The sequence below is a fragment of the Ahaetulla prasina genome, chromosome 4 (assembly GCF_028640845.1).
Source record: "Ahaetulla prasina isolate Xishuangbanna chromosome 4, ASM2864084v1, whole genome shotgun sequence".
Lineage (NCBI taxonomy): Eukaryota > Metazoa > Chordata > Lepidosauria > Squamata > Colubridae > Ahaetulla > Ahaetulla prasina.
Genome location: NC_080542.1, coordinates 70018697 through 70039201, shown reverse-complemented (window position 1 = coordinate 70039201; position 20505 = coordinate 70018697). Strand labels below are relative to the sequence as shown.

Sequence of the window (20505 nt, the reverse complement as noted above, 5' to 3'; positions counted from 1 at the left end):
TGACCCCTAAGAAATGACTCAATTGAGAAAATACATTGACGCCATTTTAGCTAGGGGTGTCATTCAACCCGCCAAATCCAAAGTGATGGCCTGGTGCTGTTCAAAGAGAAAAAAGACAGGGGGATGAGGCTTTGTGTGGATTTTCTCAGAAATAATGCCATGTGAGTGGAGAACACCTACCCACTCCCCCTGAAAGATATGCTAAGTCACTTAGCGAAGGGCAAGGTGTTCACTAAGCTGAACCTAAGAGAAGCCTACTACTGGATATGGATTAGGAAAGGGGACAAATGGAAGATCGCATTCAACTGCCCACTGGACAGCTTCCAATTTAAGGTCATGTCGTTCAGGCTCCAGGGAGCCCCCACCGTATTCATGTAGCTAATCAATGAGGTGCTGCATGTACATCTGTACAAGGAGGTCTAGTTTACCTGAATGACATTCTCATGCTTAGTGAGACACTGGAAGAACACATTAAATTAGTGCAGCAGGTACTAAAAAAACTCCTAGGCGCGAAGCTCTATGCGAAGCTTTCTAAACGTGAGTTCCAAAGACTTCCCTAGACTATCTGGGCCAAGTGTCAAGTAAGAGGATCGAGATGGATCTAGGGAAAATGAAAACAATTCTGGACTGGCAACTCCCATGAACCCGCAAGCAACTCCAGAGCTTCTTGCGGGTCGCAAACTTCTATAGGCAATTCATTCCAGCATTTGCAGAAATAGCCTTATTTCTACTGAAAACAGCCCCCCCTTTGCGAAACCGCATCCAACCCAACCACTGGCCTGGTCGCTAGATTGCTAAAAAGCATTTGAGAAGTTAAAAAAACTCTTTGCCAGGAGCACCCCAACCCTGTTCATCGTTCAAGCCGACGCCAGCGACGTAGCCATGGCAGCAGTGTTTCTGCAAAAGGATCCCCGGGGACGGCTTTTGCCCTATGCGTATGTGTCCAAAAACTCACCGACATTGAGAAACAGTGGGCAATATGGCAGAAAGGGCATTGGTCCTACCTGATATGCCCTTTCTCTGAGTAGCTCTGAAAGAGTCCAAGAGAGAGTCCAAGAATGGGTTGACTTGTCAGTTCTGCCCAGAGACCGAGCTGTCAACTTTGGGGTGAGCCAAATTGAATAAGATTTTTAAAATGTTTTTTAATTCTATTTATAAAACTGTTCTTATGTTGGCTGTAAACCGCCCTGTGTCCTTCGGGAGAAGGGCGGTATAAAAATCAAATAAATAAATAATAAATAAATAAATAAATAAATAAATAAATAAATAAATAAATAAATAAATAAATAAATAAATAAATAAATAAATTTGTGGCCATGCCCCCATCGTCATCCGCTCTGGCCCAGTTTCGGGGAGGACACAGCTATGAAATCAAATCTCAACTGTTAAGTGACAGCTCCTGACAGTGACCAAGTGACAGAGACCAAATGGTCGCCAGGGCGGATTTGGACTCTCCCAGGGTTACTCAGAGAAAAGGCGTATCAGGTAAGACCAACACCCACTTCTCCTGAGACCTCCTGGGAGAGTCCAAGAATGGGACTTACCAAAGATCTAAGGGTGGGATGCCACTTGGTCGGAAGTCCTCCTATCCTCATGCACTCTTTGCAGGACCCTCCATCCAAAGGATGCTTCCATCGAAGTGAAAACATCTAACTTGTAATGAGGAATAAAGAGTGAGGGAGAAGCCCATCGCCGCCCTGCAAATGTCTTCAATGGACGCTTGTGTCGCTCACACCGCCGTTGTGGCTGCACTTCTTGTAGAATGGGCAGTCACCCCTCTGGGAGCTGGTAAGACCTGTACCAAATAGGCCGTAGCTATACAAGCCCTCAGCCAATGGCTTATTATTGAAGGAGTTACCTTGGCACCCCTTGATGAAGGATGGAAAGACATGAACAGTGCCTTCATCTTCCTAGTAGAGTATGTCCTCTTGATGTAAATTCAGATGGCCCTTCTTACATCCAAGGTATGTCATTTCTTCTCCAGGGCATGAGTTGGCCCTGGGCAGAAGTCTGGCAAAATGATCTCCTGGGCCCTATGGAACCAGGAGTTCACTTTGGGGATGAAGGAGGGATCCATCCTGAGGACCATCCTGTTCTGATGGCATAAGTCCTTTCTGATTGAAAGAGCTGCCAGTTCTGATATGCGCCTGGCTGAGGTGATAGCCACAAGGAACATGACCTTAAAGGAAAACAAGCTCACAGTCCATAACAGCTCAAAGGGTGCAGAGGTTAGGGTCTATAGGACCTTAGATAAGTCCCAAGTGCAGTACCTGTGAATCATAGGCGGTTTCAGGTTTGCTGCCCCCTTGATAAATCTCCAAATAACTGGGCGGTGAGCCAGAGATTTCTGTTCCCCACACACCAACAACTTTGAAAGGGCTGCCACTTGCCTGCAGATGGTGTTGTGCGACAGGTCCTTGTTTAGTCCTTCCTGAAGGAAATCCAGGATTTGTGGTACTGACGCTGAGGTGGAACAATGTTCCCTTTAAGACACCAGCTAGTAAAAGCTGTCCAAATAGAATTGTACATTCTGTTTGTAGATGGCTTTCTTGAAGCCTGAATTGTCTCTATTACCTTGGAGGAGTAATTGTCCTTCCTCAGCAGGCTCCTCTCAATTGCCAGATGATCAGTTGGAGCCACTGTGGCTCCGGATGGACCAAGACGCCCTGATTGAGGAAGATTGTCTCCTGAGGAATCCTCTAGGGCTGAGAAATCGAAAGGCCAACCAGGTCTGCGAACCACGGACATCTGGGCCAGTGGAGAGCAAGGACAGGATCTTGTCATGTCCCACTCCTCCGCTGACGGCCGGGTCAGGGAAATCTGAATCAGGCGTGCCTCTGCAGCTCTGCCAAAGTCCTAGCAAAGTTCTCAAGGCAGGCAGGAGACCAGAAAGTGACTTCAGCAAGATATGTTAGACTTTGCCTGACTCAGAGAATGCCAGAAAGCAGATCCTTTATATAGGCCATGGGGTGTGGCTCCATGACTCAGCACTTATCCAGCCTGCCCCTCCCTTCCTTCTGTTGCCGCCGCCTATCAATTCTTCTGAAGCGAGGGTCACTCCAGTCTGCAGCTGTTGGTAATTGACCTCCCTCAGGCTCACATGCTGTGGGGGAGGGGGAGGGGTCTAGTTGCTCCGTTTGCCTGGGCATGGAGCCAGAGCTGGGGGCTGGAGGTACTTCTTCCTCCTCAGCCTGTCTGGGCATGGAGCCAGGGCTAGGGCCGGGAGGCATACTAGGACATTCCTCAGCGTTCGGAAGCAGATAAGAAGGCCCTGGCTGCGGTGAAAGCGGACGAGACACAACAGATCTTTTCCCTCTCTGCCAATACCTTCTGAATGACCCCTGGAATGAGGAAAAGAGGGGGGAAGGCATACAGCAGACCCCTGGGTCATGGGCTGTGGAGAGCGTTGGTCCCTTCTGCTCCTGGTGTTGCAAATCTGGTGAAATATCATGATAATTGAGCATTCATCGGGGAGGCGAAAATGTTCACCACCAGCTGATCAAATCTCTCGGATAGCTCCCTGAAGAGGTCAGGATGTAACCTCCATTTGGAATGGTTTATTGTGAACCTGCTGAGGCAGTCTGCCTGCATATTTGCTATTCCCGTGATGTGCTCCGCTCTGAAGAAGAGAAGGTGTTTCTCCACCCAAATCCCCACTGAGGCACACTCAGTGATGATTGTTGTTTTCCCAGCTGAATTGGAGTGGCCAGATGATTGGATGTTTATCCGGCGATCCCACCGGGCAAAGGGAGAGTGCGGTTGTGTGATGTGGCAATCTCAAGCTGCTGAACGCTCGGATGACAGGCTGGTGGCGCAATGAGGTAAATGGCATGTGCGGTGGCAAGCTGCGGCTCCTTTCATAATCCTGCACTCAGAATCCCGCAATGCAAAGAAAAAACTGTCATGAGAGTCCAAGAATTCCAGTTGACACATCTCTTCAGGGCTGAGACTGAGCCGAAACTGGGCCAGAGAGGATGACGATGGGGGCGTGGCCACAAAGTTGATAGCTCAGTCTCTGGGCAGAACAGACAAGTCAACCCATTCTTGGACTCTCCTGGAAGCTCTCAGGAGAATGAGGCTTATGCAGTCTGCTGGGCTCTTCTCTCCTGGAGGCACTTCCTAGAAGGAAGTAAAGTGCCTTTTGAAGTCTGGACTGATCACAAAGATCTCGAGGCCCTAAAGACCCCCCAAAAGTTCTCTCCCAAACAAGTCCTCTGGACACAGTATTTCAAATGGTTTAACTTTGAAGTAAAATATATCCCAGGAGGGAAAAACCTGCTAGCAGATGCATTATCCAGAAAGCCACAATTCGATAGTCGAAGGAAGTTGTCCATGCAATCATCCCCCATCCTCAACCAGCTGCACAAGTCACCACCAGGGGCCAAACCAAATGCCAAATGACCCCAGAGCAGGGCAACTGACAGCTGTGCTAAAAGCTGCGCTTCCAGCTGATCAGTGGTTTAATGAAAACTGGGACATCCTGACCATGAGAGACGGAGTAGCTTGGAAAGAGTCCAAGCTATGTGTCCCCACCAGCTTGAGGCTGCAGGTCCTACAACACAGCCATGACTCCCGACTGGCCGGTCACTTTGGCTTCCTAAAAACTCTCTACTTAGCCCAGAGGGAGTTCTGAAAATGAAAGCCGATGTAGAGGATTATGTAAAAAATTGTGCTACATGCACCACTATGAAGGTGAGGGCAGGAAAACCTCCCGGACATCTCCAACAAGTAGCTGACTCCAGCCGGCCCTGGGAGATCGTTATGGACTTTATAGTCAAGCTCCCAGAGAGTGGAGGAAAACACAGTCATCTGGACTGTGATTGACTTATTCTCTAAGCAAGCCCACTTTATTGCCTGCTCCAGATTGCCCTCAGCCAGCAAACTGGCTAAGATGTTCATCAAGCAAATCTACCGGCTGAAAGGAGTGCCCCGCAGGATAATCTCAGACAGAGGCATTCAGTTCGTCATTAAATTCCAGAGAGAATTTCTGAAATCCATCGGGTCAACTCAGGGACTCAGCTTGGCTTTTCATCTGAGCACAAACGGAACCGCGGAATGTATGACCGCCGTGGTAGAGGAGTACATAAAATGCTATGTGGATTACAACAAGAAAAATTGGGCAGTTCTGTTGCCTTTTGCAGAAGTGGTTTATAACAACACAGTGCATAGCAGCACCGGATTAACTCCCTTTCAAGTCACAAATGGCATGGAATTGATTCCCATGCCTGAGCTGCCGAGAGAGCCTGTCTAGCCGAATGGATGGAGTTGCTCAAGAGTTGGGAAAACACCAAGAAAGCACTAGCAGAGGCAGCAGAAGCATTCAAAAAACAATCAGATAAACACCAATTTCTTCAACTTCCCTTTCACGTGTGAGATTGCATTTACCTGTCCACCAAATACATTAAATTGAAATTGCCCAGCAAAAGCTAGAACTTCTTAGGACCGTTTCCAATAGAGAAAGTGATTAACCCAGTAACAGTTCAACTTAGCCTTGTATGCCTATTAGGGAAACTACATCCAGTCTTCCACAGCAGCTTGCTGAAGCCTGCTGTTAGTTCAAGACTGAGACCACAGGACCACCCAGCACCTAAACCAATGGTAGTGCAAGGAGAAACCCATTATGAAGTTAAGAAAAATTTGGATCATCCTTGGGGAGAGAGGTGATTAGGGACTGTCTGGACTAACCTCCTATATTCATCTCATTTCAGGACATGCTCATCGGCTGAGGGGGGAGTAGCCTGTCAGCCCTGGAGGCCATCTTTTTCTTTAGATCTTCAGAGCTACCACAGTTGCTGGATGGGCATGCTGTGGGAAATGGAAGTGGGGTTGGATGGAGACGGAGTGAGATGTATAATGATAACAACATTTTTTCTCTGGGAGTCAAGGACCTTCAGCCTGCACCTGGGGAGGTATGACTGGGAAACAACTCCAGTTAGGGTGGTGACTTGACTGGACCATATGATGGACATGCGGGTGCAGGGGAAGGGACTTTGGGTGGGGAAAACCCAGGAGACTTTCAGATTTGGGTTTTCCCAGATGTGCTAATATGACATTTCTAATAAAATTGAACTTTAAGGAAATGCCTGCTTCGGAGTCTTATTTCTATTGGGGGTGTTACTTGGAACCCTGACATAAGGAAGATGTGGGCTGGGAAAGGGAAGATAAAGAAGTAAAATATTCCAAAATATTCCACTTTTGTAATATATATTCGGCACATTTATAACAAAGTATTCTTTGGCTTGAATAGCATCAATCATCTATTCTTGTTCTAAAAGTTACACTGCAGCAATAGGAAGAATACTGCACATACCCAAATATTACCCTATGCATAACAATGAAATACCCATATTATATGACAATATAACCTCTGATTTATCCTCATGTATGATTAAGTGGTAGGGACGTGGTGGCTAAGACGCTGAGCTTGTCGATTGAAAGATCAGCAGTTCGAATCCCTAGTGCTGCTGTGTAACGGGGTGAGCTCCGTTACTTGTCCCAGCTTCTGCCAACCTAGCAGTTCGAAAGCACGTAAAAAATGCAAGTAGAAAAAATAGGAAACACCTCTGGTGGGAAGGTAACAGTGTTCCGTGCGCTTTTGGCATTGAGTCATGCCGGCCACATGACCACAGAGACAGCGCTGGCTCTTTGGCTTTGAAACGGAGATGAGCACCTCCCCCTAGAGTCGGGAACGACTAGCACGTATGTGCGAGGGGAACCTTTACCTTTTTATGATTAAGTGAGCATGCATTTCATCCATATTTTGTATATTGGTTTAGTAAACTGGGTCTCATATCTATAAGTTTGGACTACCAATTTCTAACAACTTCCTATTTACAGAATAAGCCAGTATCATGTCTCAAATACATTGATTTGTTTTTTCCCAATTATTTTCTTCCATCAGTGTTTTCTTCCATTGGTTTGTTTTCTTTTTGTTGATTTTTTTTAAATCAACCAAATGTTAATTAATTGGTTGAAAAAGAAATTTATCAACCAGCTTTTCATTTGGGCGTGATAGAATGTGATACCATAGAGAGTAAGTGGCCTAACTTCACCCAGCTAACTTTCATGCCTTAAATAGGACCACAACTGACAGTCTCCTGATTTCCAGCTAGGTGTCTTAATTACTAGATCAAATTAATTCTCCTCTGAAATACTTTGAATGTACTAAATACATAGTACTGCAAGTAAAGACTTTTTGAAAAAGAGGAAAACTTTGTGATTTTGAATGTTTAATTGTAAAAACTAGTATTTATTATAAGTTAACTCACAAAAATGTTTCATTCGTACCTATTTCCACATAACGACTAGGTAGATCCCGCATTTCACTTGCATGTCGTTCTTTCACTGAACATATCTATAAAGAAAATCGTATTAATTATTACTTGTTTTAGAAAATAGTGTGAGATTATACTGATGTATTGGCAAAGGTGCCTAACCACAATAATGTTACTGTAAGATTATAATTATAATGATCTTCGGACCTTCCGTTGTGAGCTAAAAACACACTTATTCATTCAAGCGGGACTGGCATAATAGTTTTGAATTTTAATTTGGGGTTTTTATTAATATTTTTAAATTTTTAAATCTAAATTTTAATTACCAGCCTTTTGTAATCTGCTATGTTTTAAATGTTGGTTTTAATTGTATATATCTTGTGTTTTATCTTTGGCTGTACACCGCCCTGAGTCCTTTGGGAGAAGGGCGGTATAAAAATTTAATAAATAAATAAAATAAATAAATAAATAATTTAGTAAATATTACAATTTAAGAGACCAATCCTAGAAGGAGCAGCATATAAAGTACATAAATGTTTCAGAAAGCATCTGTAAAAGTTTGTTCTTGTTTAAATTTGAAGTATAACATTAAGTTAAGTATCGTAGCTTTTATAGATGTCAGATTAGCAACTCTGTCAGACTGTAAATGGTAAAACCGACAAAAAGTCCTTTGTCATTTTGAAATCTACCAAATTTATGCTGTTTGTAGTTCTGTAGATTTTTTTTGCCTCAGATGCATCCAAGAAAGATTTTTGTCTATGGAAAGTGGTAGAACTATGATTCTTAGTTACTTATTTTTATTTTTGCCACAAAATAATTATTTCCATGTTTTTAGCACTGTTTTAAATTCATATGAATATATGTTTTGGTTGGTCAAGAAAATAAGCATTTTTATATACAACATTTTTATATACATCATACAACTTTCAAACATTTCTTAGGATTCACAATGTCTACTCAAGTGCCATTATATTCAATGGTACTAATTACCACGAAAGAGAGGTTAAAGTCCTGTCCTTTTGGGTCTTTTGGTTAGAAATGAAGGGCAATTGTTTGGTAGAAAACTGTTGTGTCTGCCCCCTCCATAACCCCTCTAAGAAAGCATGTGTTCTATCTCCCAGGATTCATTACTCACTAAAGTTAAAACTGATGGAAAATAGTTGATAAAACATGCAGCTTATGTACTTCCTTTCCAAACTAAGCAGTTAATGAAACCCAAAACACTTTTAGCAGCCTCGAAGCACACTGTTGGAAAAGAAAAGAGGAAGATCGTCCCAGTCTTGCCTACTCACACATCTTAGAGAAATCTATCTGACCACTGAGCATTTGTCATTATTCCTTCTTATGAAGGTCAGCTCAATGACATTTCTATGGCAGCAGGAGTTCTCTGCACAGTAGTCAAATCAAATTTCCTTCTTTTTTTCCCCTCCCTATTGCTTTTGCTTTTCAGAAATAATCCTCTGTTTGTCTGTGATAGCAGCAAGCATTTATTACAAAGACAGGTAATTGTACCTTTACTGAATTTCCCCAGCCAATAATCAGTGTTAAATTATCTTTCCAGCAAAGGCTACAGGGATACATATCAGGACGAAGGCTTATATCGTCTCTTGGCACATTGGTGATTCTTTGCTTAGCAATCATGTCGAATATCTTCACGCCCTGGAAGTTTAATACACAGTAAGAGAATTCTGTGTGACATTTTACACACAAAACATAGAAGTATCACCAGCTATATCAAGGTGGCAGCACTATCCTATTGGAGCACAAACAATATTTTGGTGAACGATTGGAAGAATTTGGCAGAAAACTTAATGTAAATTTTCTTCAACAACAAGCTCTTTAAAATATTTAAGTAAACAAGGGAATCAGTTATGTAATTTTGCTTTGCTGCCCCAGTTTACAATCAAAACTTACATATACATACAAATATACATGCACATTGATCTTTCCTTTTTGTATTTCTTATTCTGCAAAAAAACTACAAACGTGTGATAAGATTTACAAAATATATGAAAGAATTTATTTTTCACTGTTCTTTAAATTGCGAGAATTAATTTGTGCTATCTTCTAAGCATATTGTTTAGAAACTCATTTCTTTCTTGAAGTTAGCTTTGTTTACGCTAGCAAAATTGATTACAAATTCTGTACAAATGCATCATGTTTTCTGTTATGGGAACTGAACAGAATATGGCTATGACCATGGGATGAAACTCTATAAGCAGTTCAATGCTTCCACTTTTGTAATTACAAAACTGTAAATTATTTGGACAATATGTTTGAACAATAATTTCAAATCACAGGATACAGAAGTAAATGCTACAATTTCTTTTTCTCAGGAAAAAAGGCATATACTGACAAGATGCTCCACTGTTTTAATACAGATTGTCAAAATTAAACTAGGAATGTTTGAAGTAGAAATCTCTGTCTCTTATAACTATGGGAGGAGTCTACAAAACTGTTCTAAACTACTTTATGTAAGGGGGAGAAAGCCCCTTCTTTCCTCAATTTTTTTAAGAATATTTATCAGTTTTACAGCATGACTGAATACTCACAAGATGTAGTATTTTAAAGGGCCTACATAATGACTTTTCTGGTTGCACATCTTAGTCCCTTTAAATGTTTCTAAACTACAGGTCCCAGAATTTTTCACCATTGATTATGGTGTGAGGAAATTTGAAGTGTTCAAATTAGAATATTTGGAAGGTACAGGTCTCCTAGTTCCACCTTAAAGAAAATGCACTGATTTTAGGACAAATTGTGGAGGAATGTGATAGTACTATGTTTCCGGAAAAGTGAATGGGAGTACATTTTTTTTCTGAACTTTGAGTTATTCTACAGTTTTTTGTTTTCCTACTAACAAAAAGTGAGAATTACATTAAAACCACGGCAGAGGGTAAGAGAAATATATAAGATTACATATAAGTAAGTCAACAGTTTTTGTTCATAAAGCAATCTACAATCTATGGTTTTGGGCTGAAGAATCCTAAATAAGAGTTTGTTCTACCATCCTCTGCAAATTAAATTTCTAAACATTTTCTGAATGACAATAACAATGTGTCTTAACAAGTTACTGGCTTATCTTTTCTGCCTTCAGTTTTTAAAATATAAATACATAATATTTTTCTCATGCACATTCTCACACATATGAAGCCATATGAATTTAAAGTAATGACACTCACCATATTGTTGGCCCATGCAATCAGATTTCCTCTCCATTTCACGCTTCTTATAGGTCCCTCTCCTTCATGTAAAACAGAATGCTTCCATCTATTCATCCAATTCTTTTCAAATAACAATAACTGGGTAGAAGAGTAATTTTTAAATTTTAAAAATAGATTAATATGAATAGATATATATATTATGTGTATCATCTCTCTCTCTCTCTCTCTCTCTCTCTCAAAGTACAGGACACAATGTCTTCAGTTGTTAAATGACCGCAACAAGAAATATAATATAGGCAATATAAGCAGAAATAAAAGTGTAAGATTTTAGTGCTTTACATAAAATATAGGATAGCCAAAAACGTAATCCAGAATTTTTGCTTTTGAATGGTTTGACAAAGCTAAATCACCCAGTATGATTTAAATGTCATACTTTCAAAATATGAACCTTTGTAAAATGGACAATATCAAATTTCAATTGCAAACCTGGAAATAACTACAGCAAATACGTATTAACATGGAGATTTACAGAGATTTACATATTTTGTCTTCATGTTTTTATTCCTTCCTTTCTATGTGTAACTATTGGAAAACTGGAGTCCTTCTCTTCACTTTTCATCTAAATACACATCATTGCTATTTCTATGGTTTAAAAAATATATTATTAGCTGCAGCTTACATTATTTGAACTGGTGACTCCTAAGGAAGTGGACAGTACTTTCTGTGCTGTCAGTTTGGTCACCTGGATCCTGGATCCTACTCAGCTGTAAAAGCAGCCAGGAAGGTGGACCACAATTATGCCCATGCAGCAGAATTAGCTCCTTTGACTGAGGAAGTGGCTCCAGCCTCGAAAGAGGAAGTGATGTTCCCCCCTTAAGAAGCTATCCTGGAATATGGAATAAATGGTATTCCTGGCTGGAGAGTAAGCACAAAACTTAAGGGAGATTTTTGCCATGAGACTGAATTATGAATAGAGGTTAAAATAATTTAAATAAGAATGTTGGTTTATAGAGATACTTGGAAATAGAATCTGTATATAGAGGTTAAATAAGATAAGAGATACCTATGTAGGAAAAGCTGTTACGAGTAATGTAATTTTGATGCATTTTCGTAGGTTTTCATGGGTATAGGTATGCAGCTCTTGGCATATTCGGGTCTTTTCCCATGTAAGGTTGAGAGTATCTCAACCTTACATGGCAACATTTCGACGAGGTCTCACTCATCATCTTCAGGCTGGTGCTTTCGGCTTTGTGCTTGTGCAAGCAAAGCGTGGTCGGAGCTGCCGTCTCTCTATAAATACTGGTGGGGAGGTGGGTAGTATTGCTGTAAGTGGGTTGGTTGGCTGTGTGGTTGCATCTTGATATATATATATATCTCAAGATGCAATTATATTGTGTATTTTAACTTTTGGAAATTTAATAAATATTATTTTTTAAAAAGAAGAAGCTATCCTTGAACCCAGTAATTTTTGATAACTAATTACCAGTCATGAAACTCCCATTCTTTGTGAAGCTTGTTGAGAAGATGGTCAGTCAGCAGGTGAGAAGAATCCTGGAGGAAATTCATTATCTAGACATGGGTTTCAGGCTGAGATTTATTATTGAGTCAGCTTTTATCATATATATTTTTTGAACAAGTTTTTATTGGTTTTTTTAGTTCCCCCCCCCCACACACACACACATACATAATTTATGAACAGGGTATCATGTCTTATACAATTCAATATATTCAAATAAATTTTACTTAGTTACAATTTTTGCCAAAGTATTCTTTTTTCATAGTTTTTATTCATATCCTAATATTTCCTTGCTCATTTCACTAAGTCTCATCTTCTTTCACCCTCAAATTCTAATTTCTCCATTTTTATTGGTATGCATTCTCTTTCATCCATCTTTTTTAACTGTTTCAATTTTTATCCAAATATATTCAAATATGTTCGGGGTTGCTTTTCTTCCATTTCATCTTTTCCTTTTCACAGCTATGCTTTCTTCTTCTCATTCCTCTTCCTCCCTTCTTTCATCCTACCTACTTCCTTCTCTCCTCTCCTGTTCCTTCTCTACTTCCCCTTTCTTTCCCCCCTCCTCCCCACTTCCTCCCTTTCTAATCTTCTCTTCTACTCTTATTTCCCCTACCTTTCCTCCTCTCCTTTTCCCTTTCTTCTTTCTCTCCCCCTCCTCCTCCCTTTTCATCTCTCTTTTTCTTCTTATCTCTCTCCATTGCTGTATTTATTTTCATTTCAATATTTCTGGTGTCCAGGCAACCCCAATTTTCTCATTTATTAGATATATTTCTTGAACTTCCCCAATAATTTTGGTTATTAATATTATCTTCATCTTATTCCCTTTATATCTTACAATCAATTATTACAACCTTCCACCTCTTATTTTCTTAGAGTTTTTTTGTTCTTAAATCAATAATTATTATTCTCTTCCAATATCATACATCATTTGCTAACATTTCAATTTGGCTTCCTTTTACATCTCAATAACAATCATTTTCACTTATAAACGATACTATCTTTCACATTCCATCTGCTGGACTATTTATTATTATTATTTTTAAAAAACAATATATTTCTTCTTTTTTACCTTCTTTACAATTTTATATCTTAACTTCAATTAATTTTTCCATTCTTTTATATATTTTATATATATTTTATATATTTTCGCGCATGCGCGAAAATGGAGGCTTTTTGATTCGCCGAGGAATGATGGGCTAGAGATCCTGAGTTAATGCGGCGCCCGGATCTGCCACCAGGCCGGTTCTGCTCCCCGACTCGAAGTTAGAACGTCTCGGCAACCGAATGAGACCTTCGGGCCTCGGGAAAACCTTTTGGTCGCTGAGAATTGAGTCGGGGAGGCGAACGGCGTGTGGCGGCGTCCATTTTGGGCGCATGGGGGCGGCATATCGGCCTAGCCAGTCCCGGCCGAAATAGGACAGCTGAAGGCCGCAACAAGAGGTTTGTTTACTGGCTGGGGGCTTTTTGGCGACAACGGTTTATCTAGTTACCTTCATTGGCGCGTGGAGGCGGCGTTTCGATCTGGCCTGCCCCAGCGTCCCAGCCTGCTTCAGTGTCCCGGACTGCTTCAGTGTCCCGGCCTAGCGTCCCGGTCCGGCCTGTTTCCAGCCTGTCCTAGCCTGCGTTAGTTGCTTCGGCCTGGATCCTGTTCGCTGTCGGGCGGCTTCCTGGTGGCTTCCTGGTGGTGGCGGCTGTCCATTGGTTCCTTAGGATTGGCATCTTCCCAGCTGAGATTTACCTATCGGTGAGGGGGTTTCTCCCATAGCCGATAAGGTTTTCCATCGCCAGCTGGGACTCTCCAATGGTGGCAGCTATGATTTTCCAGCAACGGTGGTTTCTTCTGCAGCGTTTCCTGCTGCCTTGGCCGTTTTCTGCTGACTTTTGGAACTTTTGGCTGCCCGGACAATTCCAGCCTTGCCTGAGGACATTGGTGGGGAAGATAGAAGTGGATGCGATCCTCGGGGATGAAATCTGGTTGGACTGTTCCAGAATGCCTAAGATGGGGCTGTGCCATGTGGAGGGACAGAGTGATGGAGGCGATAACGGAACTGGAGGGACGAGGGAGATATATCCTGTAGGCCGCGCCAACCCCTATTATGGTCCGTGTTATCTTGGTCCTGTGTGCTTTGAAGGTGTCTGTGATTGTCATCTAGCAGACTATTTATTCTATCCAGGACTTTTTGCCTGGGTGACTGATTGTCGAACTTTTTTCCATCTTGCACCAGACCCTAAAATGGACCCAATTAAGCTGAAATAGTTTTTATTTATTTATCACTTCATTGATCAGGATCAATGCCACCTTTTAGCCTCCTTTTTCTCTATGAGATACTCACCTTTCGAACTTTTTCGCTTGCGAGATTCCCCCGCCTCGCAAGAATGGCCCTCCACGTTATCGAGGGCCTACCTTAATGAAGGGTCTTGGGACCCAGAGAGGTGGCATGCGGCCAAGAAGAACCTTTGGGGATTTTTAAATAGATTTTTAAATAAGGGTCTTTTAAAGGGGGGAGGGATATGACGGGTGGGGGAAATAACCCTTGGGGAGGGAGCCAGTCCCTGTGCTTGTTCGCGGCTTTATGGCATCTGGTCTGAAGGCAGGGGGGGAGAGGTTTGTTCCAGGAGTAGAGGGTTGTTCAATCTGTACGGTAAGTGGGAGATATGGCGGAGGAGAGGGGTCGTATCGAGTGTTGGGAGCACGTGCTTGCTGTTTGAAAGCGATCACGTGCTCCGGCCCCTCAGTCCCTACCCGTTCCTCAGGCGGCCATGATCCTCAGAGCTTGGGTCTTCGGTTGATGTTATATAATGCTCGGTCCGTGGTTAATAAAGCTCCCCTGATCTGTGATCTTATTCAGGGGGAGTCCGCGGACCTTATGGGCATTACGGAGACCTGGTTGGGCCCAGAGGGGGGGGTCCCCCTCGTTGAGCTGTGCCCTCTGGGTTTCCGAGCATTTCATCAACCGAGGGCCCAAGGTAGGGGGGGTGGCGGTTATTAAGGAAGATTTAGAGCCAAGGGAGGCCACTGTTCCTCAGATTGCCGGCTGTGAATCCCTCTATGTGAGGTGGGGCCATAGGAATCAGTTGGGTCTGTTGATCGCGTACCTGGCTCCTTACTGCGTGACCACAGCCCTACCCGAGCTGTTGGAGGTACTTGCCGGGGTGGCGGTTGAGACCCCCAGACTTATAGTCATGGGGGATTTCAATCTGCCATCGACCGGCTTGTCATCGACTGCAGCTCGGGAGTTCCAGGCTTCCATGACGGCCTTGGACCTGATTCGAATAAATGATGGCCCTACCCACATGGGAGGAGGCACGCTGGATCTAATTTATATCTCTGGACAGTGGTTAAATGATCTGGAATTAGATGATTTAGTAACAGAACCGATGTCATGGTCAGATCATTTCCTCCTTCGCCTGGACTTCCGAACCGCCACCCACCATCGCAGGGAGATGGAACCTATACGTTGGTTCCGTCCCAGGCACCTGATGGACCCTGAGAGGTTCCTGACGGAGCTTGGGCCATTTCCTGAAGATCTGGCCCACGGCACGGCTGAGGAACTAGTTGTGGCCTGGGAACAGGCCGCGGCTGGAGCCTTGGACCGTGTCGTGCCTTTGCGGCCTCTGACCCGGCGCAGATCTCAGCCGGCCCCTTGGTTCTCTGAGGGGCTGAGGGAGATGAAACGCCGGAGAAGACGTCTAGAGAGTACTTGGAGGTCCAGTCGTTTCGAAGCTGATCGGACACTAGTTAGGTCTTATTCTAGGACCTACCTAGTGGCAATGAGGGAGGCGAAGCGTTCGTACGCTTCCACCCTCATTGTGTTGGCAGATACGCCCAGCCGCCCTGTTTCGGGTGACCCGCTCTCTCCTTCACCAGGAGGTGCGGGATGACCCTTTGCAGGGACGAGCCGAGGAGTTTAGTGGTTATCTATACGATAAAATCGCTCAGCTCCGGGATGGCTTGGACCGAAATTGGGATGATCCATGTGAGAGGGAGGAGGCACGTCTTGTTGAGTTTGTTTGGGATGAGTATGATCTTGTGACTCCCGAGGACATGGACAGGTTGTTGGGGAGGCTCCACGCCACCACATGTTTACTGGACCCGTGCCCTTCTTGGCTGGTGCTGGCCACTCAGGAGGTGACACGAGGCTCGCTCCAGGGGATTATCAACGCTTCTTTGTTGGAAGGGGTTTTCCCTGCCGCCTTGAAAGATGCGGTGGTGAGAACCCTCCTCAAGAAGCCCTCCCTGGACCCAGCTATTTTGGATAATTATCGTCCGGTCTCCAACCTAGCGCAACACACAGCCATTAATGTTTAAACCCTTGGCAACAAAAATGAGTATACCCCTAAGTGATAATGTCCAAATGGGCCCCCAAGTGTCAATATTTATGTGGCTACCATTATTTTCCAGCACTGCCTTAACCCTCTTGGGCATAGAGTTCACCAGAGGTTCACAAGTTGCCACTGGAGTCCTCGTCCACTCCTCCATGACAACGTAACGGAGCTGGTGGATGTTAGAGACCTTGTGCACCTCCACCTTCCATTTCAGGATGCCCCACAGATGCTCAATAGGGTTTAGGTCTGGAGACATGCTTGGTCAATCTATCACCTTTACCCTCAGCTTCTTTAGCAAGGCAGTGGTCATTTTGGAGGTATGTTTGAGGTTGTTATCATGTTGGAATACTGCCCTGTGGCCCAGTCTCCAATGGGAGGAGATCATGCTCTGCTTCAGTATGTCACAGTACATGTTGGCATTCATGGTTCCCTCAATGAACTGTAGCTCCCCAGTGCTGGCAGCACTCATGCAGCCCCAGACCATGACATACCCACCACCATGCTTGACTGTAGGCAAGACACACTTGTCTTTGTACTACCTGGTTGCTGTCACACACCATCTGAACCGGGATGAAATCATCCACGGATTGCCACTGATTTGCTACCTGCGCATGTGCGCCAAATGTGTGCTGCATGCATGCATGTGCAGGGTGCACCAAAAGCATGCTGCACACATGCACATGCATGCCAAACACGCATGCATGCACATGTGAGCCAAACACGTGCTTTGTGCAGAAAAAGGAGGCTTGGGAAGACAAGTAGCACAGCGAGGGGGGGAATAGCTGTGCCGTGCAATTTAGCTTCACTAAATATAAACCGTGTGGCACAGCTGATCGTCGGAAATACCAGTTCGGACAAACCAGTAACTTTTTTTTTACTACTGGTTCACCTGAACCGGTAGTTTTTATCACTATCGGTTCATCTGAACCAGTGCAAACTGGTAGCATTTCACCTCTGATCTGAATCAAATAAGTTTATCTTGGTCTCATTGGACCACAGGACATGGTTCCAGAAATCCATGTCCTTTGCTGCTTGTTTGCAGCAAACCGTTTGTGGACTTTCTTGTGCTTCATCTTTAGAAGAGGGATGACAGCCCTCCAGACCAATTTGATGAAGCGTGTGGTGTATAGTCTGAGCATTGGCAGGCTGACTCTCCCCATTCCCCTTCAACCTCTGCAGCAATGTTGGCAGCACTCATACGTCTATTTCCCAAAGCCAACCTCTGGATATGACATGGAACATGAGCACTCAACTTCTTTGGTCAGTCATGGCAAGGCTTGTTCTGAGTGGAACCTATCCTGTTAAATTTCTTTATGATCTTGGCCACAGTGCTGCAACTCAGGTTCAGAGTCTTGGCAATTTTCTTATAGCCTAGCCCATCTTTATGTAGAGCAACAATTTGTTTTTTCATATCCTCAAGAGAGTTCATTGCCATGAGGTGCCATGTTGAACTTCCAGTGACCAGTATGAGAGTGACACCGATAACACCAAATTTAACACATCTGCTCCCCCTTCACACATGCGACCTTGTACCACTAACAAGTCATATGACACCAGGAAGGGAAAATGGCTACTTGGGCCCCATTTGGACATTATCACTTAGGGGTATACTCACTTTTGCTGCCAGCATTTATACATTAATGGCTGTGTGTTGCGTCATTTTGACAGGACAGCACATTTACACTGTTATACAAGCTGTACACTCACTACTTTACATTGTAGTCAAGTGTCATTTCTTCAGTGTTGTTGTATGAAAAGATATATTTAAATATTTACTAAATGTGAGGGGGTGTACTCTGTGTATATTGTGTAAATATTAAATATTTACTAAATGTGAGGGGGTATATTCTGTGATATATTGTATGCTCAAAATCCTACAAGCTAGGCTCAAGCAGTATGTGGACCGAGAACTATCAGAAGTACAGGTAGAATTTTGAAGAGACAGAGGAACTAGAGATCGAATTGCCAACATACACTGGATCATGGAGAAAGCTAGGGAGTTCCAGAAAAACCTCTACTTCTGCTTCGTTGACTAAAATCTTTGATTGTGTGGATCGCAACAAATTGTGGCAAATTCTCAAAGAGATGGGAGTACCAGACCATCATATTTGTCTCTTGAGAAACCTATGTGCGGGTTAAGAAGCAACAGTGAGAACTGGACACGGAACCACTGATTGGTTCAAAATTGAGAAAGGAGTTCAGCAAGGTTGTATACTGTTGCCCTGCCTATTTTCTCACATCATGAGAAAAGCAGGGCTAGATAAATCACAGGTTGGAATTAAGATTGCTAGGAGAAATATCAACAACCTCAGATATGCAGATGATACCACTCTAATGGAAGAAAGTGAAGGGGAACTAAAGAGCCTCTTGATGCGGGTGAAGAAGGAGAGTGCAAAAGTTGGCTTGAAACTCAACATTAAGAAAACTAAGATCGTGGCTTCTGGCCCTCTCAATTCCTGGCAAATAGATGCAGAAGAAATGGAGGTAGTGACAAATTTTATTCTCCTGGGCTCCAAGATCACCGCAGATGGGCACTACAACCAAGAAATTAAAAAACACTTGCTCCTAGAAAGGAAAGCTATGACAAAGTTATACAGCATACAAAAAAATAGAGATATCACCATGCCAACAAAAGTGCATATAGTCAAGGCTATGATTTTCCCAGTTGCAATGTATGGTTGTGGAAGTTGGACCATAAGAAGGCTGGGCGTCAAAGAATTGAGGCCTTTGAACTATGGTGCTGGAGAAGACTCCTCCTTGGACTGCAAGGCGATAAAACCAATCAGTCCTAGAAATCAACCCTCACTGTTCTTTAGAAGGCCAGATCCAGAAAATGAAACTGAAATACTTTGACCATCTAATAAGTAGAAAGGACTGGAGCCTAATGCTGGGAAAGACTGAGGGCAAAAGAAGGGGACAGCAGAGAATGAAGTGGCTGGATGGAGTAACTGAAGCAGTCAGCGTGAGCTTAAATGGCCTCTGGGGGATGGTAGAGGATAGGAAAGCCTGGAGGAAAGTTTTCCCTGGGGTTGCGATGGGTCAGACACAACTTTGCAACTAACAACAAAGTTAGGTATTTAAGCAAGAATCACATTCATGGAATCAAAAACTACTTGCACTCAGTACAGCTGTACTGTACTTAATATATCAAAATACAGTTACCGGTATATTCTATTTGTTTAAACATTTTCTATTAAAATATGATTACATCTGGATTTAATCTTGGATTTACTCTGCTTTTTTCTACAGATCATATAATTTTTTTTGCCTTTAATCCATAATGCTCCAATTTGAAAGCCAATGTGGTATGGTGATTAAAGCTATTGGATTAGAAGTTGGGAGTTCCATCTATTTTAGGTACAGAAACCAATTGGATGATTCTGGCACACTAACTTTCTCTCATCATTAGTAAGACAATGACAAGCCACTTCTGCAAATGTTATCAAGAAAATTATGACGATTTATCCATTAAGTTGCCAAGAATCCAGACTGACTGAAAGACATACATAGTCTACTGTTTGTTTCTTTAATATGTAGTGTTCACCCTTGAGATTTTACTGTGAAAATATTATGTTTATTATATTAAACAAGATTGTGAGAAGGATTACTTTGCAACATTTGCTTCATAAGAAGCTTTTCCCCTAATTTCTATTACAGTAGTTAAAGACAGACCAGTTTGCAAATTGTTTTGGAGGAAACAGTGAGGAAATAAATCATCACAAATTGCCTGGATCAAGGCCAGTGAATGGACAGAGAATGAGTAAGTACAACTCATTGAAACCTATATGTAATAATTATTCAACTATTAAATTGATTTTTTGCTTAAGAAAAATGGAGTGTGGTTATTTTATGCACAACCACAAGGTGGTACCAAAAGACAAAAATTTTGAAACAAGTTCAAAATTAGTCAAACTAAATTAGATTGGAGAAAGTTGATAAACTAAAATATATGCTTGCACCGTTAAAGAAACAGAAATTGTCCAGTTTTCACCATTTACATAAATGGTATATATTAAATCATATATCAGAATACTATATATTATACTTGATTTCTATTGAATGCAGCAAAAACAATTTCATTTCAATATTAAATCAAATTAAAGTTTCCAGCAAATGGATTATGAATATTCTATTGTAAAACAAGAATACAGAAGGGAGCTAAAAAACTATTTGTGTTATGAAAAACTGATTACTGTTATTATTTCAATGGCACTTAGTAGTTGTG

The 20505-nt window shown here is 42.5% G+C and overlaps 1 protein-coding gene across 4 annotated transcripts in view; it reads right to left on the bottom strand.

The window, feature by feature from the left end:
- Positions 1-20505, bottom strand: part of VPS41 (VPS41 subunit of HOPS complex) — a 259609-nt gene that overhangs the window by 91852 nt on the left and 147252 nt on the right. For all 4 annotated transcript variants that reach the window (XM_058179680.1, XM_058179681.1, XM_058179683.1 and 1 more), the window contains 3 exons: positions 10454-10573; positions 8787-8933; positions 7288-7354 (listed from right to left, as the gene is read on the bottom strand). In XM_058179680.1, coding sequence (XP_058035663.1) covers positions 7288-7354; positions 8787-8933; positions 10454-10573 — 334 coding nt within the window. The remainder of the gene's footprint in view (positions 1-7287; positions 7355-8786; positions 8934-10453; positions 10574-20505) is intronic.